This window comes from Onychomys torridus, chromosome 3 (genome assembly GCF_903995425.1).
Source record: "Onychomys torridus chromosome 3, mOncTor1.1, whole genome shotgun sequence".
Lineage (NCBI taxonomy): Eukaryota > Metazoa > Chordata > Mammalia > Rodentia > Cricetidae > Onychomys > Onychomys torridus.
In genome coordinates this window covers 23917946-23935695 of record NC_050445.1, presented here as the reverse complement: position 1 = coordinate 23935695, position 17750 = coordinate 23917946, and the positions used below count along the sequence as shown (strand labels likewise).

General features: G+C 43.0%; 1 protein-coding gene across 2 annotated transcripts in view; it reads left to right on the top strand.

The window, feature by feature from the left end:
• The window catches only part of Cntnap2 (contactin associated protein 2), a 2080708-nt gene that overhangs the window by 2041541 nt on the left and 21417 nt on the right, over positions 1-17750 (top strand). For both annotated transcript variants that reach the window (XM_036182111.1, XM_036182112.1), the window contains one exon: positions 10774-11013. In XM_036182111.1, coding sequence (XP_036038004.1) covers positions 10774-11013 — 240 coding nt within the window. The remainder of the gene's footprint in view (positions 1-10773; positions 11014-17750) is intronic.

Here is a 17750-nt window from a genome sequence, read left to right as displayed (position 1 = left end):
TGCAAGAGACTCCATTTAGATAAATTAGAGAGGGCTGCAGGCTCGCTGTCTGGCTCAGCGCAGCTTTGTTCTTTGTCTTTTTGCTTTGGGTAGTTCTGGCTAGCTCCCCAAGGCACCATTAGGGTTCTGCTGGGGGACAGACCCTCAGTTACCCTGCGTTATCTGGAAGCTCAAGTGATAACAGCAACTGCAGCTGAGTAAGCTATCAAATATTAAAGGCAAGCAAAGCGGGGAATGTAGCACCATTGGTAGTGTGCTCACCTAGCACGGATGGAAGCCTGAGTTTAATCTAACTATATTAAAAAAGGGCATGGTGACATGGGCCTGAAATCTCAGAACTGGGGAGGTGTGAGCAAAGGAGTCAGAAGTTCAAGGTCATCATCCTTTCCTCCATACCAAACTAGAGGCTAGCCTGAACTACTTGAGACCCTGCCTCAAAAAATAAAAAGAGATTGCTTGGCAGTTAAGAGCACTTGCTGCTCTTCCAGAGGACTGGAATTTAGTTACCAGCACCCACATTAGGTGGTTCACAACCACCTGTAACTCCAGCTCCAGGGACCCCAAGGCCCTCTTCTGGCCTCCTCCATAGACACCCACACACAAACTCATAAACATACATATACTCATACACTCATAGACAAATGTATACACACACACATCAATAATGAAATAAACTTAAAATCCATAAGTAAAAATTAATAAATAAATCTAAAAATTTGACAGCACATCTCTAAAACTTTTTGAGAGCCTACAGTTTCAATTAACATTGGTGAAAAGCCTTGTGTGTAACACAAGGAAAAAGCCAGTGTGTGGTAACAACTGACTCTGAAGGGGAGAATGTCATCAAAATGGTTGGCTTCATACCCACCAGACACACATTTCATATAGATCCCCTCAGAAGCTGCCATGCCAGTCAGAACCACAAAGAACAGGCCATCCCTGTCCAGAGCTCTCCTGGTACCCTGGCTCCCTCACTTTTCATATCTCTTGGTGGCTGCGGAACTCTGTGGCGGTACTTCTCCACAGAGATAGCTCTGCTGACAAAGTCTAAATGTCCCTCCTTCAAATCCATCCTCACAGAGCAGCAGAAGCAGGGGACACCTATAGGTGCATCTGCTCCATCTACTAGCTGAGTAACCTGAGCAAAGATATTCAGTTTCTCTCACTCAGCATTGAACGGTTATTCAACCCACCTCATAATTTTTCATAGAGATTCTGATAACGGGCTGAATCGAGGACATAGAGTGCAGTCAAGAAGCCTTCCCCTTCCTCACAGTGCCTCTTAGAGCTGGGGTCTTTTCTTGCAAATGGTTTGTCTCACCTCCAGCCCTAAGTTCCTCGCCATCACCTTTCTCCAGCTAGAATGATACCCATCCTATCCATGCTTAACTAGGTGCCCTCATACTTCCAGGGCTGCTTCTGGATGCCTCTTCCCTGGATGGCCTAATCTCACATTTACTTTCTGGGCTCCTATTCCAGTGGCTGTCCTTAGATTAAGGACAACTTCCCAGACCAAGTCTAAACCCTGAATCTTCCCACAGCCATTCTAAAATTTGATTGCAGAAATCATGCGTTTCCTATGGGTTATATAACTTCCTTAGCAAATGTTTAGTTACCCCAGAAAGGACATTAACAACAGACTAAAGAATATTTCACCCAAGCCTAGCTTTGTGAACCAATAACATGCTGGGATTACTTATAGGAGCATGGGTCAAAGGCAGCTACATTATCAGGAATCCATCCTAGTGTGGGCTACAACTCATGAAACCTGTATCCCTGGTATTAACTGCACAACTTGCAATGAATTCCACCAAAAAGAATCTCCTGCCCCAACAATTGTTCACTAAATTTATAACCATGGAGAGGGGTCTTGTAACTCTTGAAACATTCTAAGCTTCCTGATCCTTGTGTGTTTCTTATGCTTTCTGAGTCTTATGTGTTTCTTGAGCTTCCTGGGCCTTGAATGTTTCATGAGCTCCTGAGCCTTTGGAGTTTCCTTCTTTCTTCTAGGAGGAAATGTGTTTCCATTCAGAGGAAACATCTGCTTGATGAACCTTCTCTTCTCCAAGCTAAGTGTCTATGGGTCCTTCTACTCTTCTTCATCTGCTCAAACCTAAGGACAAGCCAGTATACACACCCTAGCTGATTATTGAAGTTATGCCCAATGATCTTTTATCCTATAGATTTAATGTAGCCAATCTACAGGAGAGCCTTAGAATTTGCTTTCCAAATGAGAATCTAGAACCCATTCTTTTTTTGATTCAGCCAAATCTTACTCTTAACTCCCAAAATACTTGTAATTAATTGAAATACATTTTGGTGATGGCACAGTAAATGGTATGCTATTTCCAAGTATAAAAGTTAGGTATTTGTTTCTTCTAAGCTTTGTCTAGTTAGGTATAAGCCATCATTTCAGCCTTTCAACATCCTTTTGATATATGTTCTTTTTATTTCCTGCATAGCCACCTCTTTCTACTAAATAGCATGTGATATACTGGCCAATGAACTGTTGATATTAGTCTTAGTTCGGGTTACTATTGCTGATGAAACACCAAGACCAAAGAAACTTGAAGGGGAAAAGATTTATTTGGCTTACACTTCCACATCACTGTTCATCATCAAAGGAAGTCAGGACAGGAACTCAAACAGGGCAGGAACCTGGAGGTAGAAGCCAATGCAAAGGCCATGGAGAAGGGCTATTTACTGGCTCACTCCTCATGGCTTGCTCAGTCAGCTTTCTTATAGAACCCAGGACCACCAGCCCAGGGGTGGCATCACCCACAACAGGTTGGGCCCTCCTCCATCAACCACTAATTAAGAAAATGATCTACAGGCTTGCCTACAGCCTAATCTTGTGGAAGCATTTTCTCAGTTGAGGCACCTTCTTCTCTGATGATTCTAGCTGGTTTCAAGTTGACAAAATTATTATTGACAAATTTTATTCAAACCAATAATTCAATGTCCCCCATTGGAGTCAATTCCCATCCACCCAACAAATTCTCCCCATTGTTCACCTTCTAATACACATACTTTTGAAATACTACTTATACTTTCGCAAGTCTGCATATATCTAGCCTGACCACAAAAATATCATTAGAGACATCACAGAATTCTTTGCTGAAATGTAAGTCCTCTGTCAGTACCCCCTAACTTAATAAACTCTTATCCCAATCTGAAAATGAATAAGTTGATTTAGTCAGAGAAAATTTTGATGTGAGGAAACCCACGCCTTTATGTCCCCAGGGCCCAACTAGCCCACCTCATGATCCTACTCCTTGATGGCATCCAAGGTCGTTGGTATTGTGATGTTTGTGTTTTTGTGATGGCCCACTGAGGCCTCAAACTCAGTCTCAAGTGTTGAAATTCTGTCTTCAGAGCCTAAGCCAGTGTTCCAAGATTTGAATTCCTTCTTGTGTTGAGCATGTGGGAAGGAAACCAGAGGGGATCACTCAGTACACTTACTGTAAACTGCTCCTGTCCTCACGTCATGTATGCCTGACAGATCTCAGTTCCTGGGAAAAGCACGCTTTCCCTTCCAACCTCAACTCCATTCCCCACACTCTGATGTTTGTACTTCTGTGCAGTCTTAGTCTTCAAAAGATTGTCTTTCTCTCTTCTTGAAAAAGAGAGGCTTGGGAGGGGGGCCTCCTGGAGCAGAGTGAGAGCAGAGGAAGCAAACTGTTTTTTTTTATTTTACCAAGTCACTCAATTTGACATTATCTGCAAATAGGAAGGCATGTTAGTTTTTCCTGACCTAAACACATGCTTCTGTAACAAATGCCAGAGGCCAGCACCCTCCTGTCCTCCCTGGCCCCAAGTTGCCCTGATCCTGGGATGTTCATTTCAAGTGACCCTCTGCTAATTCTCGAAAGAATACCCTTCAGTGCCTTGGAGGAATAAAGCGGGAAAACTAGAAAATCAAACTCACTGTCCTTATACGTCAGCTACAGTCAACTATGACTTCTCAAAGCCTAAGACAATAACGGGAACGTTTTAGCAGAAATGAGGTACACACAGAAAAAAAAAATGGTTTTCTCCCTACATTTCATCCTGACAGTGTTGTGTATGGGATTCTATTTCCTGTGCTAATAACAAAATGCAAAGGCAAGAGTGGACTAAACCTCCTGTGAGCAAGAAGCGGGTATGTACAGTCCTGGCTCACAGGAAACTGCAAATCTCCACTCTGCTTTGCAGTAGCAAATATCTAGGACCCGAAGCATACATTGACTAAGATTCTAAGAGGTACAATAATCGCGTTTCTCAGGGAATCGTAGGACAGCTCTGGTGGTTGACTGACAGGTACCTCACAGTCTCTGAAAGGTGTCATTACTTTCTGCAGAACCTGCTATGAAACGGGACAGCAGTATCTTCCAGGCTTGCGAGTTTGTGGTTTACAACTTTGAAATAACCAGGAAAATGGGAGACAGTCCATCTTTTTGATTTGTGGCCTTAATGACACCAAGTGTCTAATGTCCAGAAACAAGTTAGGAGTCATACTTACTCTGAGCCACAATGTTTTTGATGTTGAGTAATTACAACTACATTCTAAGATTAATCATAATAAACCTTTTATTTTCAGGCTAGATTTTAGGAATAGAAATGACAATTCCAATTTATTTAATGTCCCTGAAACTCAGGAACTGTGATAAATGGATACAAATAAAAATGCCATCCTTAACATTATTGCAAATTAGTATAGGTGGCTAACATTTTCACATGAAGGCATTTTTTTTTTTTTTTTACTGTTGCCTTTAGAAAATGAACACCCTCAGTCTTGTTTCATTAATCCTTAGACAAAGACCCACAAGTTAACATGCAGCAGCCACTGAAACAGAAACACAGATTCAGCTTTTCCAGGGTTCTACCTCTTTGTCATCGGGCAAGCACGTGTTATAGGTCAAGAGCTATTTAAATCACACCTGCGTATTTTAGACCTGCCTCCCTTTGTAAGAGAGCAAAGCATCTAATAACGACAATGAGATTTCATTAGCGTCTTTCTTAAGGGATTAATAAATGTCATGGTACATAATAATGCACATCAATTATGTATGTGGATTTAATTCTGGTCATGCATCTTTGGAAAGCCAGCGGGTTGCTAAGACAGTGATGAAAAGATGTAGCCTGTCAGAACAGAAGCCTGGCACAAGCTAGCAGCCAGCATTGCCCTGCCCTACCTACTGCTTATCATTTGATTGCATTAGAGCTGAAGGAGGAGGCTTGTTGGATTTTATTTGCTCTTTGGGATTAATGTTCTTGGCTCCAGGGAATGGGGGAAGGGAGTTGGTTATCCCTTCCACTGACCTAACCAAGCTCCTGTCCACACATCTACAGACAAATGAGGCTAGAATGGGAAAACTTGTGTCCCACCTAATGAACCCACCTGCAGCTCTTCTCTGGGTGGACCAGAAGCTGAGCCCTAACATTAGCAGCAGCTCTTGGAATGGACTGGCTGAGCAGCACCCTTCCTGTGATGGGAAATGGAATCAGGGGACAGCTCTCCAATCTTATTCCAGTCTGATTTTTACAAGAACTATTAAAAACCTCCCCAGGCAATGGTCTCAAACCTTCATCCCACTTAGTCTACTATGTACCACAAACTCAGAGCCTTGTGCTGGAGGCCCATGGAGTATGTAGACAGCGGTGGATACACAGCACTAATCCATAGGTGTTGAGATCAGTGCAATACAATCTGTAAAAGATAAGACCAACTTCAGTGAGATAGACCAGTTTCTAAGTGATAATGATACCTCTGCAAATAATATACACTGTTGTGTTTCATCTACATAAGCTGTCTCTCCCTTCTTGTTTAAGGCCATGTTCCCCCTCTCTGTACCTTACAAAGCAACAAATCTTGACTATAGTTAGTTGGATGATATTTAATTCCCCTGTACTTGATCCTTACACAATAATGTCTTTAAGGAAGACATTATTTTAGAGCCTTTGGAGAACACAGAGCTATGACATTCAGTTCTTAATCATAAGAAGCTTTTGTCTATTAGAGGTCCAAATCAGGTATCAGGCCCATCCAAGAGAGAAAGAATATGCCTGAGCCAAGTGGCTAGAATATAGTAGAATCTTAGAGGAAGCCATTACAAACTCCCTTTCTGAGAGCCCAGGGCCTGTGCTGTTCTGAAGTGATGGGCAATGGCAGGTACTGAGTGTTGGGGAGGGGAAAAGGTGGGGTCCATAATAGTAGAATAGAGGCTGCTGAACCTGATAGAGGGCAGCAAGTTCCTCTCCAACACTATTCCCCCAAATCACATGAGGACCTATGTCATAATTTTAACATTGTCAATTATATTGCTACCATTTCTGATAACCTCCTTGAGTATTAATTACTCATATTTCCCTTTAAATGGAATCACAATCTTAATTTAAATATGTTGCTATAATAAAGAAACTATTAAAAGGAAAATTTTGTAAGCTATCATGATATGAAATTACTAGTATTGCATTTTGTCCCAGTAATAGCACAAATACATGCTATGGAAATACAATGAAATTTGGTACCATGGCTTTCCATAGGATCCAGGTCTGATGTCCAATCTCTGTCAGAAAGAAAACAATATTAAGTATTAGTGGTGTGAAGAGAGCATCCCAGCCCTGGGACCTTCTTTTTGAAAATCTAATGGGAATTGAGAAGAGAATAACATCTCACCATGTAATTAGATGGTATTAATTCCCAGTCTGTGAATTGTGAAAATTACTGTCTCCAGTGGGACACATTCCACCCCAGAACAGAGGGAAGAGCAGACAATACTTTGGGACTAGCTCTTCCTATGGCTTCTGTGGGACAATTGTGAACCCCATTAGGGCTGTGAACAAGAAAGGCCATTTGTCTGGACCCCACAGATCCTAAAAAGGGTGACTTTCACAGCAGCTCCTACAGACAGGACCACACAGTAGATATCTACAGGAAGTCAGACATTACTGTCACAGTAAGAACTCTCGGCTCTGGTCAGTAAAACAATTAAGTGGTTTTTGTTTTGTTTTGTTTTGTTTTGTTTTCATATAATCACATCCCTTCCTCCCACCAAAGGATAGAAAGAAAATCTATAGGAAATTTAAAATTCTAAAAGCCAATAAAATCGTGTGTGAGTAGATCCTATGGGAAACCCAGGAAAAATATGTAAGTGAATCAAAGCCCTCAGAGGAAAAAGAGAAACCTCTGCTGGGAAACATTAGCTAATGCCCCTGGGACAGGTGCTCATATGTGTCCCTGAGCTTCCAGCACATTCTACCCCCTGTGGAGCTGCTGCTTCCCCTGTGTTTCCTGCTCAGGGCCCCTGTCTCTTTTCACTTCTCCTGACCCTCCTGTCTGTCACTGGTGTGCAGTGACTGAGTGACAGAGAGCCGAGAATGCAGGCTAATGCACACTAATGCACCTGCTGCCTCCCCCAGAGGACTCTTGTGAGCATTTATTTCACTTTAAAGTTTCGAGAAGAATTGCAGATATTTTAAGTGGACTATATTCCATACCCCAAACCACTTTAAATATAAGAAATTAGAGGACTAATCATATTTTGACAATTTAATTTCAGAAGTGACTCACTGCATTTCTAATCTGCATTCTGTAAAGCAGATTTTCCCCCCAGGAATTGCATTGGCCAATGCATCTCCATGCACAAAGTAGCATCTTGCCATGTATGGTATTTTCATGTATGATTCCAGTATGAGACATCTAATGGATTTTATCGCTTAACATAATTTAATTGTAACAAACTCAGATGTGCTAAAGTGACAGATATGCTATACTATCTAATATTCTTGAGAAATATGGAATCCTATGGGGCATGATGGGGCACATCTGTATCCCAGCACTTGCCTGAGAGAGGGGAAGGCCAGTCTTGACTACATAGTGAGACTATCTTAAAATAATAATAATAAAAAAAAAAATAAACTGAGGCTGGGGATGTAGTTCAGTGTAGCGTGCTTGCTTAGGTCCCTCCCTCCCTCTCCCTCTCTCTCTCTCTCATACTCACACAAAGAGAGAGAGGGAGGGAGGGAGACTTATTTAGACAACCATTTTCAGAACTTGCTGGAGCTGTCAGTGACATCAGAGCCATAGGCTTTGACAGCAGCTAGCCTCATTTTTGAAAATCGCATTGTTGACTTGAAAGCTAATGAACTTATCAAAGCCATCTGAGTTTTTTCTGTAAGCCTCATCATATCATTTCTATGGAGCCTCTGACTAGAGTTATCAAATAATCTACACAAATGTAAATCAAATTCCTTTTTAGAAAGTTGAGACTAACACAAATCGTATTTGTCTTCCCTATTTCTTATGGGAAACATAAACATATATTCATTGTCAAAGGCTTCAACAGAAATTGAAATGAGCCTCAGTTTGTTCATCTGTGAAGTGGGGGTGGATCCTATCCAACCCAGACCAGATGGTTTGTGTCTACTAAATATGAAATGGTTTCCATAGGCTCAAGTGTTTGAACACATAGTCCCCAGGTGGGAGAAGGGTTCGAAATTGGGCCTGGCTGAAGGAAGAAGGCCTTGATGTTTCTTAGCCCCGCCCAAGTTTATGTCTGTCATCTGCTTCCTAACCAGGGACACAGTGTACCCAACTCTCTCTCATTTCTGCCACCATGCTTCCCCGACCATGATGGGTTGTAATCCTTCAAACTATGAACCAAAATAATCCCTTCTCCTCTTACATTGCTTCCTGCCAGGTTGCTGGTTGATCATAGCAACAAGAAAAGTAACTAATACAATGGAAGTCAGCTTTCTGCGACTGTACCAAATGCCTGGGGTGAAGCATTTTAGAAGGAAGAAAAGTTAATTTGGCTCTTAGTGGCAGAGGTTTCAATATGTTGTCACTTGACCCAATCATTTGGGAAGTAACACAACAAATCGTGATGGGTCACATGGTAGAGAAAGTCTTCTCATCCTGTGACCCAAGAAGAGCATGTGGAGGGTATAGGAGAACGACAGCATCCAATATCTCATTGCCTGCCCCTCTCATAGCCTGCCCCCCATGGCCTGCTCCCCCATCGCCCCAAACCTTCGCCCATGTGGCTGACTTATCTCCAGTGCTCACTATGCTCAGCTGCAACCACTGTTCAGCTAAGAATATCAGAAGCCTACTTCTGGGCACCCTCCACCCCCAGGGTGTGGTGTCCTTGCCCTGGGGCCATGTCTTCAAAAAGTTAAATGGAGAGCCCTCTGATGGAGAGAGCTCTGAAACTGTCCTCTGGTCTGTGTGGTAGGAAAGCCCACCTTCCTAAAGTTTAAAAAACTGTGTCAAGGACCACGTGAAATTCAACTGAAGTCAGAGTTCCCCCTCCACTAAGCTAGATGTAGTGGCTCACTTCTTTAATCTCAGTATTTGGGAGGTTGAAACAGGAAAGTCCAGATGAGCCTGGACTAAAATTTAAAAATGAAAAGTTCTCCACTACCTACTCAGATCTCTACCAAAGAAACAAAACCAAAACCAGTTCTCTGTCGGTAATACCAGCTTTGGCATGGGGAAGGGAGAGCAGAGGAGCCAACAGGGAGGGAGGTACTTTATCCAGGTCCACAGCATGATCTGACCTCAGCTGTGTAGCAAAAAGAAGAATCTGGAGCCAGAGGGCTTTCAGGGGTCTGAGGATGGGGTGGTCATGCCAGCACCTGCTCACAACAGTTGCTACACTGCCTCTCTACTTATCTTTCCAACGCAGCCCCCACAAAAGCCCTCTGAAGTTTCAACATCTTTGCTTTTTCTACTGAAATGGAAACATTCAAACTCGGCCTTCAAGGCCCTACCCAGTCTAGCCTCGAGCTGTAGTCCCAGCAGCTTCCCATAGTTCCCTGAACATAACACAGCCAGCCTGGAGTTCCATTTCCTTTCAACCTCAGCAGCTCCTTCTGCGGCAATCCCCAGCTGAAATGACTTCTCTGGTTTACCAAGGACTTTGATGCTGTTACCAAATGCGGGGTTTGTTTTTCAGATCAAAAATCTTTCTGGTTTAGAGATGTGAGGTCAGATGGCCTTAAGCACTTAAGGATTCCATCAGCATTAGTCTGCTGGGTCCAAAAGCAGAGATGGGAAGCCAGAAAGAAAGTCTCTGCCTTGACTGACAAACAGTGTCCACTTACCACACATGGGTGCATTGGAGCTGCCTGAACCCAGGCTTACCTTTGAGCGGAGAGTTTATGGGAAGATGTTAACCATACAAACCGGGGGAAGGTGGTCATTCATAAATGCAGCTGAATGCTGTGACTGAACTGGGACTATTTCCTGACTTTCAAACCCTCTGATACTAACAGAGATTCCATAAACCTTGGAAAAAGAAAATGCAAAACTCTCAGCTATGGAAAGTCTCTTTTCTTCTTTCTTCCTTTTTTCATTCCTTTTCTTTCAAAATAAAGGCTCCTTAAAGAGAAATTAAAAGAGAATAGGAGAGCTAAGCAGACATACTTGTGTAATATGTCTAAACTAATCAGAGATCATGGAAAACCAGTCAGATCCAGTGTGTGCCGTCAGCTTCCATGACACCTCCTGTAGCTTCCGGAGAACTGTGCGTGCTTCTGCTGTCTTGTCTTCGTGTTCCCAAATGCGGTCTTCCTCTCGCCCTCCCGTGTTCTCTAGCAAAATGACATTTATTAAAGTCTGCAGCTCCAAGGCACAGGATATCTGAATATCTCATCTCCAAAAACACAACAGTCAAAGCTGGAACTGAGCAAAGAGCTCAGAACACAGGCACTGCGGGACCGGCCTGTTCTCCAACAGAATACAATGAATGGGCCTGGATTCTTATTTTCTCTTTCTTTTCTTTCTAGAAACGGGGAAAATCGACCAAGAAATTCACAAATACAACACCCCAGGCTTCACAGGCTGCCTGTCCAGAGTCCAGTTCAACCACATCGCCCCTCTCAAGGCAGCCTTGAGACAGACAAACACCTCGGCCCACGTGCACATCCAGGGCGAGCTGGTAGAGTCCAACTGTGGGGCCTCCCCACTGACGCTTTCTCCCATGTCTTCGGCCACTGACCCTTGGCACCTAGATCACTTGGATTCAGGTAAAGTCTGGAGCTATTTGGGCTGATTGCATCATTCCTTTCAACCTCACTTTCCTCAGCTATAGAATGGGTTGATAATGAACCCTTATCAACACTGTTGCTGGAGGATTAAGACACAGCAGGAAGGAAATGGTGAACCTCGAGTTCTCAGTGTAGTATTTGGCACCTAGGAAGGGCAAAAGTGTTGTTTCTACTCCAAAGCAGAAACAGAAAAGTCAGAGGTTAGGAGTATAGGGATGAGGACTCTTCATGTAGTTTAAGAGATGTCCACACTGCTGTCTACAACATGGCTATGGATGACTTGGACAAATCACTTCCTCACTTTTGCCCCCTTTCCCTCCAAAACAGTACAGAGATTCACCTCCCACCAGGATCACAGATTGCTAAATCTGAAAGAGCTACATTTAAGCTTATGCCCAGTCTACAGCCATACCATCCTGCATGCTCCTGATCCCATCTAGACGTAGACAGCCCTGTGGGTTTGGCCCCGTTTCTGCAGGTGATAAGACATGAGATTTGAAAGCATTGGGTTCAAATGAAAGGAAGTGGTATTGGTAGTGAAGTTAATTAGATGAAAACTCAATGTCTCTCACAGAAGCCTACTGAACTACATTTCTGCTCTCAGCTCTACATGCGCTGACCACTGGCAGCACAGCTAGCCCACCTAAACCATTGTCTTTTCATCCGTAAGGTGGAGATGGAGAAGTGGCATGTAAATTTCCCAGTGTAATCAATAGGTCTCCAAGCAACCCCAACTGACTGGGGATGTTAGTGACCCTTAAAACAGTAAGAATTCACAACATAGGACAACATGGGAGTAAAGCCCAAATTCCAACCCCATCATTGCTTCTCACCAGCAGATTAAACTCAAGCAGCTGCTATAACCTCATTCTTCAGTTTCTCCATCCCTAAAATAGGGACACTGAGACATAAGTCACAAGAATTCCACATGAGATGATGTACTCAGTGGTTGAGAGTACTTGCTGCTCTTACAGAGAAGCGGTGTTCAATTCCCAGCACCCAGTGGTGGCTCACAACCATCTACAGTCCGGTTCCAGGGCATCTGGAACCCTCTTCTGGCCTCTGGGGCACTGCGTATGTGTGGTACATATATTATCTACAGAAAACACTTACACACATAAAATATAAAATATATTTTAAAAGTTGTAACTTGACACAAGCATAGATTCATGGCAATCTTGTAAATATTTAGCTGTCACAATATTAATATTGTCACCGTGGTTGTTATGTTAGACCGTTTGCTGTAGCTTAAGGATGTCCACTGAAAGCTTCCAAATCTCTCTCTCTCTCTCTCTCTCTCTCTCTCTCTCTCTCTCTCTCTCTCTCTCTCACACACACACACACACACACACACACACACACACACACACACACAAAGAGATAGACTCCGATTTCTAACAATTCATCATACAGTAGTGTACAGTAGTGCACACTGGATTGATTTAATCACCTCGTGGTCCTACCAGTATTGAGCTTCCGAGCAGCCAGCACTGTGGTGATTCTTACTAGGACTGTCCCCAGGAGATTTGTGAAGCTTAAAAAGAAGCCAGAATTGTTCCATTGTCAGGATAGCCCACTGACAGACTAACCAGCCCTCTTTGTTCCTCACTTCTGGATTCCTATAACATGATAAGAATACCATGTGCCAAGGGCACTCACAGCAACTCCCTTTCCTGAGTGTTGTAAAGGGCACTCGGCAGACTGGGCTTTCCTCCTGAGCTGGCTCGAACAAAGAGAGCATTCCTGCTGCAGAAGGAAGAGAAGAGGGACGGAAAATGTGAGAGGAGAAAAGACATGTCAGGGCTACAGAGACAGGAGTCCTCAGATGAGTTCCTGCACCTGTGAGGGTGGACGCACGAGGTCTGGGGTGCTGCAGGTAGATACGGCCAGCAGAGGCCATGATGAGTAGTGGTGAGCGTGTGTGCACACTGACAAGAAATTGCATTCCAATCACATCTAACGCTTCCCTGGGCCAAGATGAGCTCATATTCATTATGGCTTAATTAGCCAATTGTTTGCTTTTAAGGTCTGTGAAATGCAGTTGTAGAGACCAAGTCATTTTTAGTTCATGGATTTAAAAAAAAATGCTTTATTCATGACAGCTTCCTTCTGATTGATTCATGCAAATGCATGCAGTTTAGAAAACATTTCTGCTGGATTCAACACTCGAATTCTGACTCCAAGTCAGCACAAACCTGTAATTGTAGCACTTAGGCGAGAGGATTCCAAGTTCAAGGTCAGCCTGGGTTATAGAGCAGGACCCTGTCAGAAAGGAAGAAAGAAAGGGTGGAGGGAGGGGAAAGGAGGGAGGCAGGCAAAGAAGCCAGCCAGTTGGGATTTAGATCCAACCATGAACCATTTCTATAATTGGGGAAATCCCTTTTGCTGTTAAATGCCAGTCTTTGAAGGAAGTGGAATACATCCTTCAAATTGTGAAACAGACACTTATTTAGGTAACATGATTCCATTTGATTCTTTTAGATAACCGGGAACAGGAGAGGGGTGCAGGGTAAGAGAGAAGAAGGGACAGAGAGAAGCCAGGGTGAGAGGTGACTTCACAGCAACCTCCCATGCGACAGTGTAGGAGGAAAGCATGTCCCAAAGAGAGAAGTATGGTTGCCTGCTCCTCCAGAATTCTCCACCTTTCCTCAGAAATAGAAGCTCTAATTAGGCTTCCTTCTAGATCTACTGTACTCTACATGTCCTCCACTTAAAAATAATTTGTGGAACTCAAGTGATGGCTCATTCAATAAAATGTTTGCCATGCAAGCATGAGGACCTGAGTTCGATCCCCAGCATACACACACACACACACACACACACACACACACACACACACACACAGAAAGAGATAGAGAGACAAAGACAGACAGACAGAGACAGATAAAGAGATTTAAATTTGATACTAACTCTGGGATTTCAAATGGATCCCCACACCAGCAACCGCACCCTTGTTTCTGCTTGTCTACACACACCATTCTGAGTTCTGAGTCAGGGCTTTGAATGGTCTGGATAATCCCCCAAGCTTGAATAGAGGGATAATTCTTGCTATGAGATATTAAAAAAGAAAACAATAGAATGTACACAAAAATAATGTTTTCTTCTATGAATAATGTGAGGGTGGGACTGGCATTTGGGATAGAAAGAGAATAAAGGTGAACACTGGCCATCTCTGGCCTGGCCTGAGACATCTTGACTAATTTGTTTCATGGAGGGGCTTTGAAGTATGCCTCAAGTCATCTGGAAGCTTGTTGGAGAGGAGTAATTCTATAGGAGAGCTCAAAGCACCTCCATTTCATCCAGGATTCCTAGGTGGCTTGCCACATGTACAAGAAAATCTGAAAGTATTCATCTGGTGTTGATCTCCACATCTGGGGCACTTTAGAATTTACTGGGGTGTCAATGTGGATTTTGCACCTCCTGAACAATTAAAGCAAATGAGGACAGCATGCTAGCGTCTATAGATAAAACTTCAAGTGACTCCAGTATGTAGCAGGGTTAGGAATCACCAAATCAGAGGGGTTCCTTGAAGAGCACTTGAAAGTACTCTATTAAAAAAACAAAACAGTGCTGGGGTTCTGCTTTAGGGGCAGAACACGTGCCTGGGGTGTGCAATGCCCGGGTTTAGTCTCCAGCCCCAAAAGAAAAAATAAAAATAAAGTAGCTAATCTTCTTGGTCAACTTGACTTGGTTTAGAATCACCTAGGAGACACACCTCTGGGTATGTCTGAGGGCATTTCCAGAGAGGTTGAATGGAGGAGGGAGCACCCATCTTGAATGTGGGTGGTACCATCCCATGAACTGGGTCCTGGACTAACGGAAAAGGAGAAAGAGAACTGGGCACCAGACTGGTCTGCTTCCTGAGTGCCGATGCAGGGTGCTGCTCCCTCCTGCTGCACCACCCATCCTTCAAGCCCTTCCTTCCTTAGCTGCTTTTGTGGGCATTTTGCCACAGCAATGAGGAAAGTCATTGTTAATCAGCCCTTGGAACTGTTTTCTGAGCAGCCTTTATCAGGTAGCGAAAGCAACCCCAGTCTGTCTTATTTGAAAGGTCACAGAGTACAGTTGCTGTGACTCACCTCTCAGAACTGTTAGGTCTGGTGTTTTTCTCTCTGTCACATTCCGAATCTTACTTCCTTGGAATGGGAAAGACTTGCCAGCCAAGAGATGGCTACAGATGGCGCCCACACAGTCTGTAAAACACAAAGGCAAAACAAACAGCAGAAAGCATGAGGCCCGGAGTCAGCTACCACCCGTCTGTGCATGCCAAGCTGTGTGTGTGCACTCCCGTGGAGCCTTTGACACACAGTGAACTGAACCAAAGGCATTTCTTTCAAAAGATCATTACAGCAGATAAGCTTCATTCCTACAGGTCTTCTGGTTGAAGGATGATGGCTTCTTACTGTTTCAAAGGACGTGACTGCATACAGCAAACACTCTCAGCATAATTCACACAGGGAAACATCAGCCTCAAAAAACCTGCCTGTGGAAGGCATTAATAGCTGAATTCTCAATAACCACGGTAACCCTGAGCTATCTGGCTCCTAGACCTTAAATGAACCAGAGTCTGATAACTCAGCCATCCTTACCAGAAATCCTCACAGACCCTCCATAGTGTAGTAGGTGAGAAATCAGAAATAAGGAAGCATGGGCAGACAGAAAGGTAGTCACACACAATTCTCATGCCCAACCCAAGGACAGAGGGTGTCAGGGCTAAGAACCCTAACTGTCCCATGGAAACAAGCAGCTTTCCAGAGCATTTGGAAAACCAGTCCTCTTAGGAACATGAACCAGCTCCCACATAACATGGAACTTAAGTACCATTGTATGATCATTATAACAACTCCAAGCTCCCTTACATTACAGAAGAGTCTCTCTAGGAACTGGGCACCATGGTTTCTGATCACCACATCAGTCCATTTACCACTGAAAATAATGCATTTCTAAAGGCATCCTGCTTCTGTGGCTGTGATTTTTTTTCTTTTATGTATGCATTTGTGCACAGTGTGCTTGGTATGTTTGTGTGTCCAAATGTGTGTGGGTGTATGTGTGTGCAGGTGTGAATGCACATGTGTGCACATGCATGTAGAGGCCCAAAGCTGACCCTGAGTATCTTCTTCAGACACTCTCCACTTTATTGAGTCCCCTCTTACAGAAGCTGAGACTTGCCAGTTTGCCCTGGCTCTGCCTTCTCAGTGCTGGGATTACAGGTGGCTTCCAAGTCTGCCTGGCTTTGACATAGATTGTGGAGATCTGAACTCCAGCCCTCACACTTGTGTGGCAAGTAATTTAGCCACTGAGCCATATCCCCAGCCCCAAGGCTATGGTTTTTAATGAGCTGATTTCTTGTCCATATTCCAAATTTCTTTTCTACCATCTGAAGATAAAATATTTTTATATCTTCATATGCAAAGGAGTTATGGATATAACGAACATTTAAAAACTTCACACATCTATTCAGCTTCCTTCCTAAATACAAGCTGGTGTTTGGCTTTCTTTCCCACCTGCAAGCACTTAAAAGGATCGTTCTGGCTTTTATAATTACACCTTCATTTCTTTTCGCATCGTTGTGCTGAGATCTCATAATTAATGCACTGATTTCATAGACTTAATCTTTGTGTTATCTGCTCGTGGTTTTTCCTCTTCAGTAACCGGCACAGCACACACTTTCATGCAGTTGTAAAGAAAAATGAGCTCCCATTAGCTAATGTGCATTTTCCTGCGAAGGTTCTAAATTCTGCTTTTCCTGCACATGTACTATGACTGATTTCTACATCTAATGATGGTGCTCATTACACTTCATCTTTTGTTCCTACGATATTTTCATAGTAAATAGCTTTGTAAGTGATTTTTCTGTCCGGGGATATACTTATATTTCATTTTGGTAGTTATTACAAATTTCCTTATGATGTATTCCAAATGACAGCCACTTTTTTCCAACATACTCAACCAAACTAGTGCCCCATTAGATCCCTTTAAGTTTTGCTATGTTTTATTAGATAATGAAATTTTGTTCTTGTCTTAATTTACATTTGCATTACTCATGGGTGAGGTTTAAGTTTCCTGGTACATGGGTATGTATCATCGGTATTTATTTTTCTGTATAGATATTCTTCATTCAAAGAGTTATTTATACATTTATGTTTTTCTTATTGGTTTGTTGGTCACTTATGAATTGGCTTGTAAGTATTATTTATACATTAAGCAATATACTTAGTTACTTCCATATTTCTGTAAGCAAAATGCCTTCTAGAAACAACAGGGAGGAAGCAGACATTTTGTTTGATGTTCCAAGAGGATCAATCCGGTCCGTCATGGTGGAGAGGGCAGGAAAGAGCAGAATGCTTGGCTTGAGGACAGGAGTTCTGGCACTTTCAGGCTGCCTCCTTTTCCCCTCTTACTCCACCCAACTCGATGATGAGTACAACCATGTTCAGGGTAAGTCTTCAGTTAATCTCGGCTGGATGTAGTAGCCTCATGGGCCTGCTAGAGGTGTGTCTCAGTCTCCTAGGTGATTCTAAATCAACCAAGTAGAAATGAAAATTAACTATCACAATGTAATTCATATTCAAATATTTTCCGAGTTCAATTTCTATTTTTTAATGTATGGGCTTTCTCCTGTGTAGCAGTCTCTAATGTTTACATGATAAAATGTTAGTGCTGTATGCTTTGGGGGATTAATTTGCTGTCTCCTCCTTCAGAATATGCTTTATGAA